The sequence below is a fragment of the Aythya ferina genome (genome assembly GCF_964211825.1).
Source record: "Aythya ferina genome assembly, chromosome: 6".
Classification (NCBI taxonomy): Eukaryota; Metazoa; Chordata; class Aves; order Anseriformes; family Anatidae; genus Aythya; species Aythya ferina.
In genome coordinates this window covers 21,484,687-21,507,413 of record NC_140303.1, presented here as the reverse complement: position 1 = coordinate 21,507,413, position 22,727 = coordinate 21,484,687, and the positions used below count along the sequence as shown (strand labels likewise).

General features: G+C 36.9%; 1 protein-coding gene across 2 annotated transcripts in view; it reads left to right on the top strand.

Moving 5' to 3' along the window:
- Nucleotides 1-22,727, top strand: part of MYO3B (myosin IIIB) — a 250,167-nt gene that overhangs the window by 41,513 nt on the left and 185,927 nt on the right. For both annotated transcript variants that reach the window (XM_084524490.1, XM_084524491.1), the window contains one exon: nt 3,697-3,842. In XM_084524490.1, the coding sequence (XP_084380616.1) occupies nt 3,697-3,842 (146 nt within the window). The remainder of the gene's footprint in view (nt 1-3,696; nt 3,843-22,727) is intronic.

Below are 22,727 nucleotides of genomic sequence, written 5' to 3'. Positions count from 1 at the left end.
CATCCTAACGCTGTATAGCTGGGTGTGAAACCATGATGAAATTACAACTAGTACAAAAGGTGACAGTCTGTCTCCTTAGCAACCTGGGCTGCTGTGTGCACGTAACCAGTCTGTGCCAAAGTGCAGGACTTGGTGCTTATTCCCATGGCATTCACTGGCAAATCCTGAGATTAACTGCATCATCCCCTACTGCTTGGGGAAGCAAACTGCCTTTTCCTTTTTGCTTGTACCAGCAAGGGAGGATTTTGCTGGATATAAAATAGGTACAGATGTGATGAAGTCTTTGCACAAGGTAGAGAAAGGAAGTAGCGTGTTCTTCAGTTTCAGATCATTTCTTCCGGGCTGTCTGCCTTCACACCCCGCTGGGCAGAGCAGGAATCAGCAGAGCCTTGGAAGCTGAGAGGCAGTTTGAGCTCCAGAGCTCTGACTGAAAAGGACAGATGGTCCCAAAAAATAAGTCTCTTTGAGTTCCCTGTAGAGACAGGAACATAATTAAGGATAAGTCAATGGTATTTTTCCTTTTTTATTTGTCTTTCAGAGATTTTTGCTCTGCAGGGAGTTCCAGTGGTTTTAAAGGCAAGACAGAACTGGGGCATTCCCAAGGGCTTAGCTTGTAAACTCTGACTGAGAGAACTGTTTCTTATTTAGACTTTGTTTTGAGGTAGTGTTGTCCACTATCCAACATATAAAGCGAACTCTCCATTTAGACCTTTCATCAAGGAAAAAAGTTGTAAAATCAGACTCTTGTTTTGAAAATAAAAATTAGTACCATTGGTGCTTCTATAAGTGGCGCATAAGATGGTAAGATTCTAATAATAAGTTCTGCAGAAATGTAAAACTTATTTCAAACCAAAGTGATTGTTAAAGCCATATACATGCTGCGTGTGCAGTGTCAGAAAAACAGTTCATTTTGTACATTTTCTGTAAGGCTGGTCTCGCTATAGCCATGCTAACTGTCTACAAGGTACTTGCTAGCAAAGTCCCTTGGCTGGAGTTTTGGAAACAAAGACAATGTAAATTAAGGGGAATATTTTTCTAAAACAATCATTTCAGGCTCTGTTACTAGAACAGATGAGAATCTGACAGTGTTTAGTGCCAGTATTTCTGCAGTAGTGTCATTTTACCACCATGTGCTCTATTTACTGAAGGTGTGGCTGTTAGTGGTGGAGCACAGGGCATCCAGAGATGCTTTATTCATTCTTCTCCCTTTGTTTGATATGTAATATATTATGAAGCTGAGAGAAACTCAAAGACTTTTTTCTTCTTTAACCAACAGTGCCAGTATACCTTCTCTTCATCATCCATCGCAAATGCAAAGCCCTTTGTTTTCATTTTGTTTTGGTGTAGCTTGTTAAACCTTCTAAGACTAAGATACAAGCCAATGGCAAAACTTGCTATGTACTTAGAAGTGATTTAGTGTGCTTATAGAGTAAAGAGTGGTGGTGTCTTTGAATGCAGGAGAGCTCAGCTATGTTCCTGGCACTGCTGCTGATGTCCATTGTGACCTTGAGCAGATGCTTCTGTTCCTTCCCTTGAAAACAAAAATATATTCATCTGCCTCATAAAGTTTGAGAACAAATAGCCAAGTATTTGCAAAGGACTCAGCACAATTATGAGAACCAGGCAACTTCTGAGATAATCACTGCGAGGAGATGGGCTCTAATGGTTTTTCAAACAAGCAGATAAGTATTATTCGTATATTAAAAAAGGAAGTGCATTTCATTAGTCACGTAGGGATAAACCATTTTCAGCTTTCTATGAGTCATGACCTTGGAATCAGACTTGCATGACTTTTTTTTTTTTTTTTTTTTTTTTTTAAGTGTCCATGGGTATACAGATGCTTTGGGAACTGTATAAAGAAACAAACAATCAAGAAACACAAGTATCCCTTGCAACCTCTGGGCAAAACTGCATTGAAGGAAATTGCAGCCAATGCCAAGAGCGGCCTCTCTAGAACAAGTTATTTCAATATTGCTGATGGATCTCAACACTGACTTTCTTACAAGTTTCTACAACAAATTTCATTTCTTTTCCTTCTCTTTAAGGCATGGTATAAGGAAATGAAATTATCATGTAAGCCTCTGAAAAAGAGACTGGTGGTTTAAAGCTGACTTATTGAGTTGCATAGCATCTGCCTATTGCACTGCAAAACTCGTTTTTTTTTTCAAGAGATGAGGAATCTCTGGGATGAAATTGAGGTTATAATGAACTCTCTGAGGAACTAAGAAATACTTCAGAGCTTTCACTCAAGACATTCTGTTGATGAGAAGAGAATTAATTAGTGACTGACTGCCCCCCCCCCCCAAAAAAAAAAAAAAAAATAAAAAAAAAATCATATGCATTGCTATGCATTGCTGTAGTATTTTAAATAGTATGTGCAACACCCCTGATTTCTGCTAAAGTAAGTGATGGAGTCATGAGTTCCAGAGCAAAAGATGGGCAGGCCCTGTGGGCCTGTGGAACAGAACCTGGAGCTCCCCTGTTAGGGGAGTTTATGGAGAAAGTATTTGAGAGCTTGGTTTGTAATCAGGATCTTCTGCAGGAAAGGTTTTCTTAGAGCAGGCTCTGTGTGACTGTCTGCCAGCAGCTACCTGGGATGCTGACTTGCAGGTTTTACTCTGCAAAGCTGCAAAGCACTATCCTAAACTGAAGCCCTAGCACAGAAATTGGAAGTAGCACAAGTGTAAAACAAACTAACAAAACCCTCTTACAGGAACACAAATACATCCACCCTGGGACATACTATCAGAAGTTTCTGGTTATCTCAAGTACAAATTAGCAACAATATTTAAAACTTTAAGGAAAAATCACAGAAGTAGATATTAGCAATATGCAGGGATCCAACATTTTCATAGCAGTTCATATAATTGGTTAAATTTGAGAAGGTGAACTTGAGACAGAATTCCAAATCATGATAGAATGAAAGGCAATGAAGCTGTGATTTTTTGCTCGAGTCTGTTGCAAAGATAAAGGCTAAACTTGAATTTGAATCTCATGTTCAAATGCAGAATTGTTTCCAGGTTCTATCTAATGGTTAGCTTCTGGTTACAATGAAAGCAATTGGTTAACTGGTAGTCTGCATTAGGTTTGTGATACAAAATTCTGGTGATGTCCAAGGAGAGATTCCTGTTATTTCAGTTTGTCTTAGACAAGGTACATGATGTGTTAATTAAGATTTTTTATTTTTTTAACTACTCAGTCCTAGTAGGGACAAACAAACAAACCAAAATTGGCAGGAATGATTGATGGAAAATTCTTATCTAAAAAACAGCTGTGCAAATCAGTCTATCCTCATGAATAGTCATAGAAGTTAGTAAGAATAACATCAATAGTATTCTCTGCTATTGCATTGGTTTCTGTAGGAAGTGTTTTCAAAACCAGAATTTAGTACAGCATATTTCTTTGTATCAGTATCTGAAGCATTCCACAGATCTTCCCGTATTAAGATAAATAAATGGAAAAACACACACACACACACAAAACAAACCAAAACAAACAAACAAAAAAAACAACTAAGAAGTTCTAATTTACTGTTACATTTTGTGGGATTTTTCCCAGCTGGGATATGCAGGCAAAGATATGCATTTGAAATCTAATTAGGATTTTAGACGTGACTCGGTGGAGTTATGTGTCATACTAGGATGGCCTGAAATGTGCATTAGGTTAATGCATTGTTTTCTTTTTTTTTGCTGATAGGTCATTGCTTGTGAACAGCAGTATGACTATTCATATGATGCTCGATGTGACGTATGGTCCTTGGGAATAACAGCTATTGAGCTGGGGGATGGAGACCCTCCTTTATTTGACATGCATCCGGTGAAAACCCTTTTTAAAATTCCAAGGTATGACACTAGATGGCTCTCTTCGCTCACTAGTTTGTTCAAAAGCAACCTAGTCAGGTGAAAGGAATATTTGGTAAACATCTTTGCTTCAAATCCTAAGAATCTCTGATAAGGTAACACATTAAAAATGTGTAATGTCAAGACTTTTTTTTTCAGCCTGACTTCTACATGAATTTAGACTGGTTTATGGTTAGACCACCTTGAAATGATGTATAACAACATTTGTTATACTCTCATTTTAGTAAGTAAAATCATATAATATCTACGTACCTTTCTTCAAATGTATTTTTCTTAGCTACTATCGATTTTTTTTTCCCAAAAGAGGAAGAAGCCAACATTTGAAACTGTTGAATAATGTTTTTCAATGTTATTCTTGTAGAGTCTTAGGCTGCTTTTACTGTGGAAGAAAAACACGCAATTTTGACCATACTATGAAACAGTCTGTTGATTGCAGCAAACACTAGTCATCATTTATTTTTTCATTTACCCAAGAATGTTAAGATTTGACAATCTGGATCCTCACACATGGATATGAAAAGGAGATAGAAATTGCTTCCGTGTGTGGTCATGTAAATTAACTGCATTACTTCATGATGACTGTTTTTGCTTTCATTTTGTTCTCATTTCATTGATGCTTCCTGAATAAGTTGATTAACAGTGTAAAATAGGGTTTAACGACAGAACAGTTGTATTAATAGGAGAAATATATCAAGAATTTGTCTGCCACTGGTTACAGACTGGCATGTACTTGTCTTTTTTTTGCTTATAAAGAAAGAATTGCCACTGACTGATAACAGTTTAAAACCTTCAGCTATATGAGAGTTTGACCTTTTGTTATCTGCTCAGTTATCACAGGCTTTTAAAATTTCTTCTGATTGCAATTTGCATTTCTGATTAAGTCTATTTATATGCAGATGCAGTTGTGCTAGGTTCTGCATCATATAGTTATCTCCTTCTCCCCAGCCCAGACATGAACTGCCAACACTCTTTCCAAAATTATTCATACTGAAGCAGCAGTTCATCTTGTGTCCTTTGCACAAGTGCAAAACAGATCCTGGCAATTAGGACAGTGAGGTAGGCTTCAGATTAATAAAGCGATATCTATAAATTTTATCAGTGCTCAAAACAGCTTGAGAGGACAGAAGTCATGTCAATGGTATAAAGCAACAGCAAACAATAGGGTGATACATAGAATAAGACATATCGGGGCTTTGATTTCTGTCTATAGTTTCTCTCCCTATTTGCTGTTGCATCTCCATATAACTCAGCAAAACCAATATGAATTATCTGTTTTGATGAAATAAATAATGGGTACATTTACTTAATAGAATGGTAGAAGTCTTTTATGCTTATAAGTCAAGGGATTTCCTTCTGCTCTGTGTTTTATAAGCTATAGCTATGCTCTGCTACTGGTAACTGCATTCAAATTAGATAAAGTGGACCAGTGCTGAGTGGCATAAGGGCCTGGGGTATGGGAAACAGAGCTTCTGTCCCGGTTCTTGTTTGAAGTCAATTCTGAGAGAGAGAGAGAGTAAATACTGAGAGAGAAAGTGCATTCCCCTCTGTCATGGTTTAACCCAGCAGGCAACTAAGCACCATGCAGCCATTTGCTCACTTCTCCCCAGTGGGAGAGAATTTGGGGGAAAAAAGTAAAACTTGTGGGTTGAGATAAAGACAGATTAATAGGACACAAAAGGTAGGGGAAAACAACATCAATAATAATAATAATAGAATATACAAAAAAAAGTGATTCACAATGCAGTTGCTCAGCCTGTCCCTGAGCCTGTACCCCCCATCCAGCCAACCCCACCAGTGCTGTTGTTCAGCAGGATGCCACATGGTGTGGGATGTCCCTTTGGTCAGTCTGGGTCACCTGTCCTGGCTGTGTCCCTTCCCAGCTTCCTGTGCACCCCCAGGGCAGCACTGTTCAACAACAACAACAAAAACATCAGCACGTTATCAAACTTATTTTCATCTTAAATCCAAAACATGGCACCATACCAGCTACTAGGAAGAAAATTAACTGTATCCCAGCTGAAACGAGGACACCCTTTTATACTAGTTTGATAGTTTAGAATTAATCTGCTATATTGCAGTTGACTTTCCAAGACAGTTCAATCCCAAATCCTCAAAGTTCAGAGATCTGGCATCTTTACACTTTTTGCTTTCATGATAATTAATGTCACGATTGTAAATGCAAATGTTAAGACAGTTGGTCATTTCAGGCAGTTAGTATCCCAGGATGGGTTTCTCATCTCTGAATTTATTCAATGCATTTTCTTAAGTACAATAACGTGTAGTAGCAAGAATGTCTATAGTTTAGCTATTTTTTATTGGAAGAAATCCCTGCTTTTATTTTTGCGTGCCACTTGCTAACTCTGTTTGATAAACCTTGGCTGCCTTATAAGAGGATAGGGTTTAAACCTCCACCAGAAGTTTAAATCAAGCCATAATTCTGCACATCTGGTGAGATGAAGGAAGGGCTCACTCATGTGACTACTGTCAGTGCATGATGGTGACAGCAGCGCTCAGCTGAAACCTGGAGTTTACTGCACCTCAGGGGTATAGTGAGAATGGAGAACTTGTTCAGCTAGGCTTAGCTTTCAACTGGGAAGTCACCATTAGCAGTTTCTGAAGTTGTGTTAGAACAGCTATTTGTCGTTCAAGCCACATTACTATTGGAGTTCAGTGGAGCTGAAGGGGCATATTAAGGTGCACATTTCTAATTCTGAGATCCTATCACTTCTGTGTCAGGATATAGTCTTATGTAACTCCAGCTTTGTGTATGAGCCCATACTCTACTGTTTGACAGAGACATGTAATATAATTTGTTAATAACCACTCCTCTTTCAGCTGTGGTTTCTTGGGGTTTGATGTGAAATTGGCAAATCAGGTTTCAGCTATTGTTCAATTACTAATGTACTAAATTCACTAAAACAACATGGCACCACATCATGTTATAGCGATGGTGTAACTTTGGAACCTTACAGTCAAGCTCCATTTTGTCTGAAAGCATAAAAACATACTAAGAATAATGAGCAATAAATGTCGTGTGTTATTGACTTCCTGCATATATCTGATTTCTCTGTGTTTTCTCCCGTTATAATTTTTGATGATAGGATTGTTTTGACCTTAGTTTCAAGAAGAAGGGGTGAAATTGACATTCACAGTATATGACACTTGGACATCACTCAGGCAGAGTTATCTGAAATTGTTTCCTTGTTCCCTTACATTCTTGACTACTATAGATCTGTACTTTTCTATTTATACTACTTTCAGTGTGCTAAACTGGTTTGATTTTTATGCTGCTGATTTCTTTATGTTAGCAGAAAACTTTTCAATACTTCACAACTTTTATTACCAAGGAGTGAATAATATGTTTTCATGAATGTACCTTAAAATGTTAGTTGCTAAATAATGATAGTTAATAGATAATAAACTAGATAATAAAATCTGTATGTGTGTTTCCACAGAATTCCTCCATTCCCAAGTAGGAAACTAAAGTAGTTAAGTTTCTGTTGGTTTAGTTATTGGATTTTTTTCTGGACAGCCAGTAGGTGCGCTGCTAGCCTTGGCTTTGAGTATCAGCTTGGTGAGTTATGGACCTAGGTGTTAGTCTTAAATGAATTGCAATGAGATCTGTGCAGTTTACTTTGACTTTATAAGGTTTGAATCAACCAATGAATTAATTATTTTGTACTGTGTCTCAGCAATTACATACCCCCAAAATCTCTGGAGACACTTTCTGTCCTTCTGTGTTGACCTCAACTTGTGCAAGCAGATGATACACAATTAGGCTTTTATGTTTTTTTCTATGCTATTTTAAGCAAGAAAATGGGAAAAGATAACAGTAGTCAAACATGATATGCTTTTTGGATTCTCTAAATAAGAAGCAAATAAGGTACTAAATTCAGTTGGTACTAGTTACAAAGCATAAATGTTCTTCCAGTAGGTAACAAATTACAGTTTTCTATTCTTTCTATACAGCAGTTAGAACGATAGTAGGGAAGGTCAGAGTGACATTGCTTTAGAAAATGCAATATTCAGCAAAGCATAGTTAAATTTCAATCCACAGGAAACTCTGTGGAGGAATTAAATCTTTATTCCAAAACTTCAGATTTCTGTTTAGTTTATCACCTCCAACTAGCACAGGTCCACGTCTCAATTCTGTAGCTTGAGCCAGGAATGTACAAAGCACCGGTTTTAATAGACTAGAGGTCTGCAAAGGAGCATGTCTGCATGTATATCATAGGACCCCTGCACATGTTTGGGCATTGGTGCAAGGGGAGGCCCCTTATGCCCATTTAAATCTAGAATTATCTTTATATTTCTATTTCAAATACTTTACGTTCACCTCTTCAGAGGACATTAGTGAAAAACAACATATCTAGTTGCTATAAACATTCTCTCTGTCCTATTCTAGTTATGTATCTCATGGAAAGACTGTTTAAATTAGGATTTTCTTATAGTTTGCTGTACAAGATAGTGTCTACATGTATAAGGAAACAACAGGGCTTGTAGTGTCAGCCCTGTGAGCTGACAAATGAGACTGGCAGCTGGTCCAGAAGAGAAGTAACATGGAAAATTCTGAACTGGCACCAACATACCTGATTTCTGCATTCTTTGTCAGTGCTCTAAGGTTCTTAGCTCTGTATTTTCATAACTATTTGGTAGTTTTAACATCTCTGTCCTTATAGCATTGCTGAAGGACATTGATTCAGATGCTTTTGTCTCTGATCTGGATCCTGTCTGCTGAAAGTGCTTCTTTTGACTGAAGATAGTTCTTAACAGGACATTTTAGATAACGAGGCCTCAGTCATGTCTGTCTGTCTCCTACATCTCCTCAACATGAGCAGCAACTGTCTTGTCAGAATAGGACTTAGCTTTTCTTATTTGCAGTTCTCTTCTCCCATCTTGTTCAGGGTAAGGGTTTTATTATGAAGATTCTAGTAGAAGGCCCATAAATGCTTCTGATAGATAAATAGCAGTAGTTGACAGGCTGCAAACAGATGTGTTACTTCCTGTTCTCCATTTTTAGTGTATTTTAAACTGTAACTACTAACTGCCTCCAGTATGATGTGGATGACATATGCTCACTGATGACCTGACAATAATGATCCTTGTCCTGAAGAAGGGGCATCACATGCGCTGTTTCTCACACTTAGTATTCCATCTTGCAGCTACCAGAAATCTGTTTGAGCAGAACAATGTAAAGCTTTCTTTTCAATGAGTCCAGCAAAAGAAAACGTGATTAGAGATTGAATTTATCTCAAAAAGAACTGAATTTCAGAGGGCAAGTGAACACAGAATTTACTGCGTGTCTGAAGTCAGGCATGAAAAATAGGTGACTCCAATGTGCTGCACTCTTCTGAAAACCTGACCATTGTTTCATAGTAGGAGATGCTGGATGCTGAACATTTATGAAAATACTGCTTTTTTTTTTTTAAAAAAAAAAAAAAAAAAAAAAAGATATGAAGCATTAACTTTGTATTGGCAAGAGCTGTTGGCCAGATGCTTAAGCATTTTTCAGTGGTTAACCTCTTTTCTTGTCCTACAGAGAATATCTGATAGCAAAGATGGAGAGAAGAAGAAAATGTCAGTTAAATTTTAAGTGAGATATTTCATTAGACACTAGCCTTCTGGACCTAATCTTTGTTTTTACTTTGTGGATTTGGAAGAGAAGGGGATGTGTGTTCATGGATTAATGGAAATTTTTAAAACCTTTCTCATTCATGAACACTTTACTATATGAATGTGCACTGTTTTGGAAACAGTTTTGATACTACATACTCAAGTCTTATTCTTAAAAATGGTAGTAAGAAAGGAAACATTATCTTAGAGAAAATGTTATTGTTCTGTTTTACAATGATGTGAACATTGTCCCTCATCAAAACGAATTCTTGGAACTAAATCATAAATCTCCTGAAAAGGGACCTCCAGTGCCTACAGATAGAGATAAATCATACTGGGAAGACACTGAACCATGAAACGATTCTGTTAACATGTCATCTGTCTAGGAATATATTTTCAAATCTTCAACAGAAGGGTCTAAATTATGAATGGAAGGGGGCCTAACAAAGTTGGTAGTTTGGGAGTTGATACTTTTAACCTCTTCCATCTGCTGCCACTACTTAGGTGTGTCTGTTTTGGCAAAATAATACAAAGTAAAAGATTGTCAAATGCTATTAGACCTCAGCTTTTTGAAGTAAAATAGACGCATAAGTTCTTCAAACAACGTTGTGAGAAGTGTTGCATCGTATCAGTGTTATCTCTTAAGGTAGCAGTGATTTGAAGTTTTGAAAAGAAAATTTATGTCTATGAAAAACAACATGGCAAAGAGGAGATAAGCAATGTACATTGTAGTCTGGAAAGGGTATATATACCAGTGGAAAGTGAGGATTTTAGACCCTGTTGCACAGATCCTTTGTTTCAGGATCTGTCTCTTTAATCATCCTGTTTATCCTGTTACCCTGTTTACCACAGGGATATGGTAAATTTAGAGCGAATTTCTAGGCTCACTGGCAGCTGCCATTAACAGAAACTGAATTAATTTTTCCTCTCATCTGTCAAGTATTGCTCTTCTGAAAGCTGGAGAAGGCACCCGTCTCCCTTCTCTTGTAGGTGAGATTGAGGTTCCTTCCCTCTGGATGGCAGCACAACTCCCTGGTGTATCAGTTGCTTCTCCTAGGTTTGTATTGTAAGCAAAGTTGCTGAGGGTGTACTCTGCCCCATCAATCTGATCACTAGTAAAGATGCTGAACAGGACTGGACTCAATATTCACCCCCGGGGTACGCCACACTACTGATGTCCAACTAGACTTTGAATCATCAATCGCCACCCTTGGGCTTGGTCATTTAGACAGTTTTTGGTCCAACTCACTGTCTGCTCATCTAGGCCATCTGTTATCAGCTTTTCTGTCAGTTTCTTGTGAAAAACTGTTAAAAGCCTTACTGAGTCAAGGCAGGACTATATCAACTGTTCTCCCTTCATCTGTCCTTTACTGCATAATTGTAGGGGCTCTTGGCACAGCTTTTTTAAAGCTTTATAATGCCTCTTTGGTTTTTCCTTGGTGAACAGAGTCTGAGGAGAGTTGGAAGTTGTTTGTCTCTGTAGGTACCCCTACCCATTGAGCATACATGTTCAATCATATGGTGGTAAGGAAAGGGAAAATTGAAGCCAGGGGCTTTCCTTTGCAGAAACCAGGTCCATATTCAGATAAGCCAAGGAGCAAGATGGGTGAATGTCCTGGTATTTTGTTCGTATAATCTGACAAAACATGTATTAATTCCATGGGGAAAGAGTGCTAAGAGGACAAGATGTTTAAATGTTACTGTTATCACATTGCCTCACAGTTTACAACATTACCAAAATGTGCTTGATTAGGGACTCTGTCCATCTAAAGATGTATAGAAGTTATATGTTACTGAGTCATTTCCAGCAAGTACATAAACTGGTAAAAGTCAAGTGTGTCCTAGAGTTTCAATATCAGACATGAACAGACTTTTCCCAGGGTTGAACTGAGTAATGAGTGGTTGGTAGTAGTATTTTCCTTACATCATCTGTGTCTAAAAAGCAGAGAGAACGGTTTGTGTCTAAGAACATATCAAATATGTATTGATAACTAGTCTTTAAGTCTGGCAATACATCTAAAAACGGACGAATATGCAGTTAGCAGATATATCACAGTAAAACTGTTCCTCATTACCTTATACCATTTTAATATATTTGAGAAAGTGGCAAAATATTATAAACATTTTCTGTATACTGCATGAGATAGTGGAGATTAAGTCCTGGAGTTAAATCATCTTGGTGCAATTTCCCTCCTGTATTTCTCTAGCTAGTTAGTTATCACATAAACAATTATACAGTTGCATATGTTATCTTACTGATTTTGTCTTTCTATTCCATTTCATAAATTGTTTGCAAGTAGACTTTGATTTTGCAGTTACATTCTTTCCTCAGATGTATTCACAGACTAATTTCAGCAAGTAATTTGCGCTCTGTGGCTTGTTGTTGAATAGCCTGTTATAAACATTTACTATTTCAGCTGTTAGGAAGGACTTTGCCTACATAGTGGTTGCCATTTTGTGATTGGTTAAGTCTCTCTTCCAGCTGGCTTTCTGGTCAAGACAGACAATTACAAGTAGAAGGGCATTGTTTTATATTTATATTCTCCACTGCTTATTTAAAACAGGCTGTTTCAGCAAACATTCCTGCCAGTATATCTGTTGCTAGAACATGCAAGGAATTTACAGACACAAGAGCTAAAATGTGTGCAGCTGAAATGAATTCATTGAGAAACTCAAATGAATAATCGTGAAAATAAACATGCCCAGCTTTTAGCCATTTTCTGAGCAAACAAGAAAAGAATCATCTCGTATTCTGTTTTATTCTCAGTACTGCACTCTTAACCCTCTCAGAGCTCTAGGTAGAAGCTGACATGCCTAGCAGATGGTTTTAGTGACTCCATATGCCATTCATTTCATGCATTAAATGCACGTAAACAGTTTTAGTCAACCAGTTTCTGAAGTAAATTACTACTTTTCAAAATCCATTGCATAAGTAATAGCAGACAGCTAAGATACAGTAAGTGCCATTTTGTTTTGCTCTAGTGGAAAATTTCATGCTGACAAGGTCAAGCCCTTCAGTCTGAGAGCAGTCAAGTGATGAAAGGCGCATCCAGCACAAGGAGAGGTGGTAGATGGACATCCACTAACTGTTGTCTCCTTCAGGAGTAGTGAGGATTTTAAACGTTTTAAACGTAGCTTAGATTTATGGAGTTGAGCTAGCTACAAAATCTTGTTTTAATTATGTAAATGAAAAATAGATTGTTTTTAGTGTGTTTTCAAAACTTCTCATGTCTTGACAATTTACATGGAAGCCCAGTAGTTAACAACATTGTCTGTAGTTGTCCTGTAGTTGTGAGGGCAAGAAAATAATCCTCAATACAGCAATTACTAATTTTAAGGAGGTTCTTGCTATGGTGCATGGTAAAATAGCGGTTGTAATGGAGAAGGTGTAGAATGGCTGAATATTTTTTTAGTACAGGGAAGTACTTGTGCTCTGCATTTGAAATGAGTTTGAAGACAGAGTGGGAAAATCAGTCAGTTATAAATAGTTAACAGCCAATTTTCCACTATTCAGCCAAGAGAACAGCTTCCTTCTAGGTAGATAATTCACATGTAATATTGCTTTGCAGTAAGACATTTTCTGTTCAGATATTTCTATATGATTGATTAATATACTATGTTATGGAAATAGATTCTTAGGCTAAAAATAATTGAGATAATCTCAGACTCAAATTGCTCAGTAAAGAACTAGGTAGCTACACTTTCAACATATAAATCTACATCATTACTAGAGGTTGCTGAGAGGCTGCTGATGCCTTATTAGATAGGGTTTAGATAGATTACCTGCAGCACTAAACAATTTACTGAGAACAGAAAATGGGCTTTCAATACAGTCTAGAAATGAAACATCACAATTATTTGAGATCCTCCGTAACCTTGGAAACAATTGGGAGCAGTGACATCAGCAACAATTATGTGCAATTTTTGTCTTTAGTTTATCACCAAGGTAACCAGAGCAGGTTTCCCTGCTTGAAATTTTAAGAATGTCTTGGTTCAGTATTAAGTGAGCATGCATGAAGCAAGCTGTTTAGAATCTGTTAAAATTGCATTATGGTTCCCTTTCAAAATCGTCCATCAGGATTTAAATTGTGTAAACCCAACTCATCTTTCCCCCTCACCCCACCCAGCCCCCTTTGGAACAGCTGCAGGTAAATGCAGCCTTCATTACTGTGTTAAATTCGTTGAATACTGGAAAGGACGAAAACGCTGAATTCCTGTTGCTGGCAACAAATAGCAAGTATTGCAATTGTACGTAGAGGCTACAAATTGCCCTATGTTGTTTTTGAGGATGGTACTCACCCACAGTTGAGGACAGATGATGTTCCCACATCTAACTTGCTCAGGAAAGCTCTGCATTCAAGTCTAGGTTCCTAAGAGACCTGCAGACAGCACCGCCTGAGGAATATATTGGATGAGTGGTTCCCTTAGATTCCCAGGCCGTGAGGCATCCTTCTTCAGCCTGCTTCACATTGTGGTTGTGCCAGTCAGCAGTGGCCTAGCACGATATCCATCTTCATGCTTGCTCCGGAGAGGTGTTTTCTTTTTTTTCCTGCAGTGGGCCTTGGGGAAAGTGACATTTGAATTAAAACCTTGTTGTATAGGGGAAAAAGATATATTCCCATTCATAATTGCTATGAGACAGGTGCCATAATGCTGGCAGGGAGGATATTCAGGCCTCAGTATCTCTCATCTGTGTGTAGTTCAGTTTTAGAGAGAAACATTTTACTAGTAAGTTGTGATAATCTTTATCATTGAGTCATGGAGGTAAAAGGGCAAGCTGCGAAGAAGTTGTCTTCTAGTTTTCAGTTTAACACTGGAACACAGTCTCAGGTTAAAGCCACATCAAATGGCAATTTAGGAATGTATGTGTAGATTTAAGTTGCATATTCTACCTGTGATGTGTCTGTCAAACATTTTTTTTTTTTTTTTCATACATGTTTACCCATAGGTTGCTGCATACAAAGCACAGTTATGTTCTGGAGAGTTATTGTGCTTTAAGCTTCTCGTTTTGCTGGGATGGTTGTTTTTGCTTGTTGCTGCTTTGCAGGCAACCTGCCATGCTTGTGTCTTTGCGATCAAGTTAGAACTTGATTTTTCAAGGAGGGTAATATGGATCTGATTGTGTTTTGAGGGCAATCCTGAAGAAATGAAACAAGATTTCAAACCATTAGCCCTGGGAGTTTCCAAACCATACCTCATAGCCTATGGTTAATGTTGGAGTTCAGTAGCTCACATCACTTATAATGAATCAAAAAAAAAAAATTAAATTTTTGCTTGAAAAAAGATAATCTGCTCACATACTTTGGTACTGCAGAGGGAATAAGACACCTCACACATTTCACAGTACCAAAGGCTTTCATGGGATGTAATTGAAAAATGGATGCCTTTCTCAGAAATAGAATATTGATGTTCATATTTGTAAAGGAATTAATTCACTGACTGATAGAAGCAGAAGAAAATGGAAGCCAATCTTTTTAGATAGTAGTCATAGACTAGCAAGATTGTATTTATCTTTAGGATTGCAAGGAATGTGAAATTGTTATTTTTTTATTTTTCTAATAATAAGTCCCTAAATACCAATGTGCTTTGGCCTCTAAAGTCTTTTCCAAAAATACAGAATAACAAATAATCACACTATTTGCAAACATGCTTGGTGAAATGGAGCTGTGCCTTGCAATATATTGATTCACTTGTTACAGTTTTCAGTTTGATTAATGTTAAAATTCCACGCAGTATATTTAATCATTATTCATGATTAGTGCAGTAATAATGCACTGGGCATATCTACACATTTACTATTAACAATTAATGTCTTATATTTCTTTCCTATCATAGGTGCAATCATATGGTAGAACTCATAAAAATTTTGAAGAAATATTTATTGGAGTAGACACTTGTTATAAATCTTGATAACTAGGATATTCAGGGAGTTAATAATGATTTCCATAGGTTTATTTTATGATAATGAAAGGCCATTTAGATTATAGCTGTGTTGCAGCTTCTCTCAAGAATCTGGCCAGGAGATGCAAGTTTTCACCACTGTTGCAAGGACAAGAAAAACTCTCAGGCAAGAGATGAACTACTGCATCCTGTGCAGGGAGACCACTTTTTACATATGAAATGTAGTCAGACTAAATGACTGTTGGATTCCAGGTCTACAAACATTACACTAGTACTATGTGAAGAAATAGCAGGCAGGGAAAGGAGAATGAGGAGAAGAGGAGGAAAAAAGTGACAGATAATGATATGGTGAATTGGTCTGTAAGTCTGGTCCTGTGACAGCACCAGTACTTACACGGAGCTATTTGACTGATAGTGAATGCCCTTTGTGAAGGCCTGACTGAATAAAGTGCTGAGCAACCTGAACTGAGCTCAGAGCTGCTTGTGCTTTAAGTAAGAGGTTGAACTAGAGACGTCCAGAGGTCTTCCAGCCTGCCTTAGTCTGTGCTGTGGTAAAAAGATTCTTGTCATACATGCAGGTATATAAGTGGAAATGTGAGTAGTATACAGTTAGAAGATAAATACTTCACTTCTTTATCGAGTCTGAATGAGACAATCATTGGACTAATTATTCTGGTCGTTAGTAACCAAAATAAAATAGCACTGAGGGCATGCAAAAGATAAAGGAAAAAAAAAAAGGAAATAAAATTAGCTGAGAAGACAGGAAAAGAAGCTGGTGGAACTGACCAAAACCAAGTGAATTTTCCAGGAAAATTGTGATTATTTTTAATGAGAACTACTTCTGTTATACTGAAAAAGTGTGTCAGTATTTTTATAACATATCCAAGAGAAAGTTAGAAGCAATTTGAGCATAGCTCTGGTTTTCTCTAGGATAGAGGTATTTAAGGTTGGCGCTTTAATCTGCTTGGCAAGTGAATGATGAAAATCAATGACTGAAAGCTGTATTTAGAAAAAAATAAACACAAAATACATCACTTTATTTATGGGAGCAGTATTTTAGCAGGCATGCATACCCTGATGAACAAAATAAGTCAAGTATGAGATGGTGGTGCTGGTCTGTTCTGGGCTTGGAACTGGGAGTCTGTGTATGTACAGCTGCTTAAAACAGGATCGGAAGTGTTGGTGATGCATGTATGAGAGAACTGATAATTTTGGGGCTTGCCTGATGAAACCTTTTTTGAAAGGAGGACACGGTGTTGTCTTCTGCAGTATGATTGTAGGAGAAGAAAGTCTTAGACTGTGGCTAGAAAGTCAGACACACAGCAAAGGGGAGAACAAGATTGGTCTGAGAGCAGAGGGGAGCTTGGTTGAAAGCAAGTATTGTGGTTTTGGTAAGGGAGTGCTTAAGTTTTTGTTTTTGTTTTTCCTGTGCAGATGGTGCTTTTGTAACCTTGTGAGGGCAGAAGCATCTCTCCTCTTGAGAGAGTGTGTCAGTGTTTCGGTGTTCAGCAGCACAGTCTCTAAGAATATTAGGAAAAAATAGTTGTAACAACTTTCACCTTTCTACCTGGCTGACTAAAATGGTTTGATTTTATGCAGTTTAGTTTGGTTAAATTAGCTAAAATGCTGCTTCTAGGTTTCTTCATTCACAGTATAAGTTAATCAGATTCTCTTCTACCAGACTATTCACATAATAGACCAAGTGCTGGGTGAGAATGTGCTGAATTACAAGAAGATAGCTTTATTGGGCAAGTTGATGAACCATGATCTGCTGCTAGCATGCAAATGTGTCAGAATTCTTCAGGCAGCATCTGCTTGAACTGTCTAGGGAAACCAAAAGAACACAAAACATCCTATGCTGGAACAGAAACAGAGATCTGACTTGGTGAAAGTGTAATTTTCTTCTCTGTTTAATCATGATACGTGTGTTGTTTTTTTTTTTGTTGATTTTATTTGAATGCTCGTGTCATGACAACATATGTAATCGCCTCTTAGTTCCTCATAATCAATTACTGAGAGGACATTTAGGAAAGAAGCAAGGTTTGTGTTCTATATTGTTTCCTCTATTTTTATTATTATAAAAATATTTTACTTCTCAGCTCATTTATTTTAAGGTTTGCTTTAAAACAAACAAACAAACAATTTATCTCCCCTCACTGGATTCTTGCATTGGCTATTTAAGCCTTGTAGAACCTATGATGACTTTTTAAAAGACTCCTCAGATACAGTTAGTGCTCACTCAAATCAAATATGCAGTAATACTCTTTGTGAGAGCTCTCTTTGAAGCATATCTAACTTCAGTTTCAGGATCTCAATAAATCTGTCAGAACTCTGCACTCCAGAAAAAACTGGGGAAAACATGACTATGCATAGTTTAATTGTTGTTAGGTGTCTAAAAGGACACAAATGCTTTTTTTTCCACATATTTATTGAGGTGTTTGATTGTATAAGAGTGTTTGATTGTAGATCACAGCTGACTTTATTTGGAACATAAGTACCTGATGTTTTTTAACATTTTAAAGATAAAACCATGCTGTAATTCAGATTCTTGTTCAGTGTGTTAATATTTACTATAGAAAAAGACACCTGAAACACATTTTTGTATCCAAAACAATTACTGCTATTGCATTCTGCACATTGTTTACACCTTTTTTTTTTTTTTTTTTTTTTTTACTGATGTTCACAGAAGATTAAATCCTTTCCCAGTTAAAGTTGGTGGCAAAAATCTAACAATTTTTAGGGCACACAAATTTCACCTGAATTTTTTCTTCCACAGTTTGAACAATGTGCTTGTCTCATACCCATTTATTTATTTTAAAGTATTCCTCCTGTCCATTCTTTCACCACCAGTTGCTTTGGGGTTTTTACCCATTCCCAGGATATTGCAGTCTATCATGTGGTAGTTTGCATTCTGTAGTAGTCACGAAAGTAACAGTCTTCAAAGCATTTATTTTTAAAAGGTCTGTATTGTATTTTTGTTTCCTAGATTACATCCTTGGCTATTTTCTTGTTTCATCTCCCTGTGTCAGATGCCAATGTTCTCTTAACCCACGCAGAATGATTTATGTCAGCTCTTTTCTGTCTTCCAACAATGTTTCATCACTGTGCTGCTTTAAATGTTTTGGTCTCTTCAGAGTGTTTAGTGATGGTGCTTGTGTTTTTTCCTAATTTTTTTTTTGAGAGAGACTACTCTTTGCATTTGGAGATCTTGGTTTGCTTGTCACCTGCGTTTATTAGTTTTCACTTCAGTTATAATCTACCAGGATTCCTGAGTCATACAACGTTTTATAAGGGAGACCAAAATTCAAATGTTTTGAGAGCGAGCTTATTGGAAAGAATAGGTCAGGAAACTAATTCCAATCCACATACAGTCCTTATGCTCAGAAGGTGTGTTATCTTGTAAGAGAATTCAATTTAAAAGAAATAAAAAAGGTATTCTTACAGGTCTTGTACAATTCTTTATGCTTCAGTACTTAGTGAATTTCTTACAAGGGCCATGATAAAGATTCCAATGGCTCATTGGAAATGTGCCACCATTAACTAATGTATTCCATCTATAAGTATTCATTTCTGAACCAGACTGGTAAGGGTATCAGAATAATAGCAGTTCTTAAAATGGTATGAGCCAGACTAAACTGAAAGCACTGAGTAAGGTGTGAGTCATAAAAAGCATGAATAAAGAACAATCCTTGTCTCCTGTTGAAAATGCAGAGTGTAGGTGCTTGTTCTCATCGACCATAATGACTGAATTCAGTACTAGCCGTATCAAGCATATAGTAATAAGCTTCTTTTATGAGGTTATTGTTGCTTTTGTTCATATTTCCATAGAGACTCAACTAAGAAAAGGTTCATTTCTCTCTCAGAAATGAAGGGATAAGAAAGTGTCTTCCTCTTTGAAAATAAAAGCCAAATTAATCAGATAAAGAAATACAAGTAAAGAAGTACAGGTAGCAAAAAGTTTTGTCCAGTGTACCACAGAAGTTTACTGGCAGAGGTGGTTGGAACAGAAAATTTTATATTCTGATTCCTCGTTCAGTACCTGAATGAAGCTGCCTTCTTGGGATGAAAATTAATATTCTGGTTAGTATTTTTTGGCTTCTGGAATCACAGAGTGAAATTACCCTCGTTGAGGATGATCTTGCTTCTCTTTTTGTAACGGTATCCCAAGTTCTGACCGTTTCTTGCTTTTTCCACTTGCATTTTCATGTTAACTATATCTCAGTCATCTCTTATTAAATGCTTGTCTGAAATTATCAAAGACCTTTTATTTACGTTAGTCATATAAATTCATTTTCCTCCACTTAAGATAAACAATTTCCAGCATCTCAGTTAGCCTTCTTCTTGTTGAGCCAAATTTTAGCTTTCCAAGAGTGGACCTGCTCCACTGGGCAGGGACCTCAGGCTGGTGGCCTACTCAGGCCTCATAAGCTAGCTGCTGTACAGTGGGGATTTGAAACAAGTACAATTGAGGACTTGCCCTTAGAAATTTACCTATGAGAGTTTCACTTTAAGATGCTTTATTTTCTAAGACAACTCTACAAATATGCAGTGTAATTGCAGTATCCTACTGTTCCAGCTACAGAATTGTAGTGTCTAGACAACACGATATGCATTTCAGCCAGGCACAGAAATATTATAGTCCCATCTTTATTTCTTTCACAACTGTCAGTTCTCTTGCTTTGCAAATTGACAGAGGCATGGTTTTAATAGAAAAGCAAAATACTGTATTGCAGTTAAGATGCAATTATAAATAAAAATCTGTATTGTTGCTTCCTCAGTTTCAATTGCTGTTAATTTGCTGGTGCCTCTTTAACTCTCTGAAACTTCTGTGAATAAATGAGATGACAAAGCATAATTATAATTATGCTGTCTGTTTTAAAGCTTGACCACTGGAATGCAAAACTGTGAGTTCACCTCCATCAAAAAGTATTTCTGAAATAAAATACATGTTTCTGTCTCAGTGAAACCAGAAACTGAAACTGGAAACTGAAGAGTAAATGACAAGAATAAATGATGCCTTGTCAAGTCCTGAAAAAGGCTAATGAAACCTTGCAGCTGCCAAATCTGACTGAAACCAGTGGCCTGTGAATTGCAATGTTCAAGGGAAAAAGTCAAAGATAATCCAGATGTTCCCAAGCAGAACACTTCACAATACTTTTTCATTCATTTTCTTTGTCTGTATAAAGTTAAAAAAATAAATAAATAAATAAAAAGGAAAGAAAAGGAGATTTTTTAAAAATGCATTTTCTGAAGGCGGTTATTTGACATTCAAAATAATTTGATGTGCTTAGCACATTATTTATTTCCGTACTCATTACTTTAAAGGTGACTTTTATATTTACCTTTTTGAACACAGGATTGTTCCTGTGAAGGAGGTTTCTTAGGACATCTCTTTATATTCTCTTTATATTCTTCCTGAAGTGCTTTTCTTTTGGCAATGCATAAAATGAATCTTGAAAATCAAAAGGAGGTTTGTGCATAATTCTGGAACTGACTATCTTTTACCATTTATTTTTGCTCATTATTATGCTGGCTGATGAAATATTCTAAGCTGGAGACCTGTGAATAAATCTTCATTAAAATGTGTTTTAAAGAGGTAGTTGATATTTTTTTTCACTTATGGTTTTATATTTGTTTTACAGCTGGACCTGTAGTTCATTGTTAATCCACTGGTTTGCTTACTTAGCAGCATCAAAATAAACAGTCACGTAAAATCACAACCAAAAGAGGGCTAGTGTGGATTTATACATCGCAAAATGCAGAGCCATCATTCTTTTCTAAGAAAGAATGTAAGCAGATGTTCAATTTGCATTTTACTGGATCAGGACCCTTTATTTAAAAAAAAAAAAAAGTTTTAAAAGTGGATTGCTAACTTAGACCCTTTCTAGTAATTAGGATCCTCCAGTCTCTTATCCGTATTTGTCAATTTAACATTAAACTCAATATACATTTGTTTTACAGACTTTAGCACTATGTACAGCCTATGAAACAAAGAGTACATCCATTCCAGTGAAGGGGGAAATACCAGATAACTCTGTAAATAAAAGACAGCAAAATACTTGGGCAAGGAGAACTTTTTTTTTTTTTTCTTTTCTTTCAGCAATGAGGCAGGAGTGTCTTGAATTCTGCTCTCTCTTAACTGTTTCCTGGGTAGGTTTTGACTACATTCCCATAGCAGGTTTTGCTCTTGGTTTAAAGCAGCATATCCTTGCTCTCCTTGTTAGAATTAAGGCACTTCCACATCATTTCAGTAGATACACCTTTAATATTCTAGCAGATAAGAATTGAAGTTGTACTAGATATTTACATGAGTAGAACAGTCCTTTCAGGGAAAAGGAAAGTGGAGTGGAAAAGGAGAAACTAGTCCAAAGCAGAAGTGAATCATTTCCAAGTGAGGAGGTGGCTGGAGGGTGAATTTGGCAGGAGCATACCTTTTCTCTGTTCCCCTCCCCACCCCATCCGCTTTTGAACAAGTAATTTCAAAGGCCTGCCTCCAAATACATGGGAGGATTTTGTGCTGATTCTTCACTCCTGCTTGGAAACTGCAGTTTCTATCTTAGTCTTACAGAGCTGAAGGCAGTACCTTGCTTCCTACTGAGTGAACTTTGGTGAAATATAATACTGAAAGTAAATCAAACTTGAGTAGGCTTTAGTAGGAGGCAGATGAATGGGGGAGTGTTTAGGATATGAATTATTCAGTTAGATCAATGGAAACCTCTTACTGATTTGAATGGGCCACAAATCAGGAAATCCTCTGAGTCTGGTTGAGAATCCTTTTGGTATTTTCAGTAAGTTACCCAATGTGGGGATGCTTTGCAGAATAGGACTTGAAACTATGAGAATTTGTCAGGTACTAAGTAATGTCAAATGTTAACTTACTTAAATACAAACCATTTGTTTTATGTAACCTTTTGTAGGAAGATCTCATTATATATGGTTAACTTTCTACTGTTTCTATGTCTTTTTCTCTTAGCTTTTGGAAATAGGGACAAATGGTTCAATTTCAAGTAAAATCTGCCTACCTGTAAACCTAGGCAACTGTCAACAGAACTATTGTCTCTGGTTGCTATATTTCAGTATGCCTAAAAAATAAATAAATTGCAACATGCATGTATGGGGCTGTGACTGCCAGGGTGTGTTCACGGTGACAGGTGTTGGAGGTTCATCTGCTAATTCCTCATTAGAAACAACGTGGTAGGCTGATGATACAATCTGGTCATTGGAGGCCCTATCTTGGTTTGGCTTAAATTTACTGAAGTAATTTAAAAAATAGTAAATGTATTTTCAATTTTAATTATGTTTTTTGATAGATGTATTTTAAGATGAAAATATTTATTTTCCTTTTTCCAATAA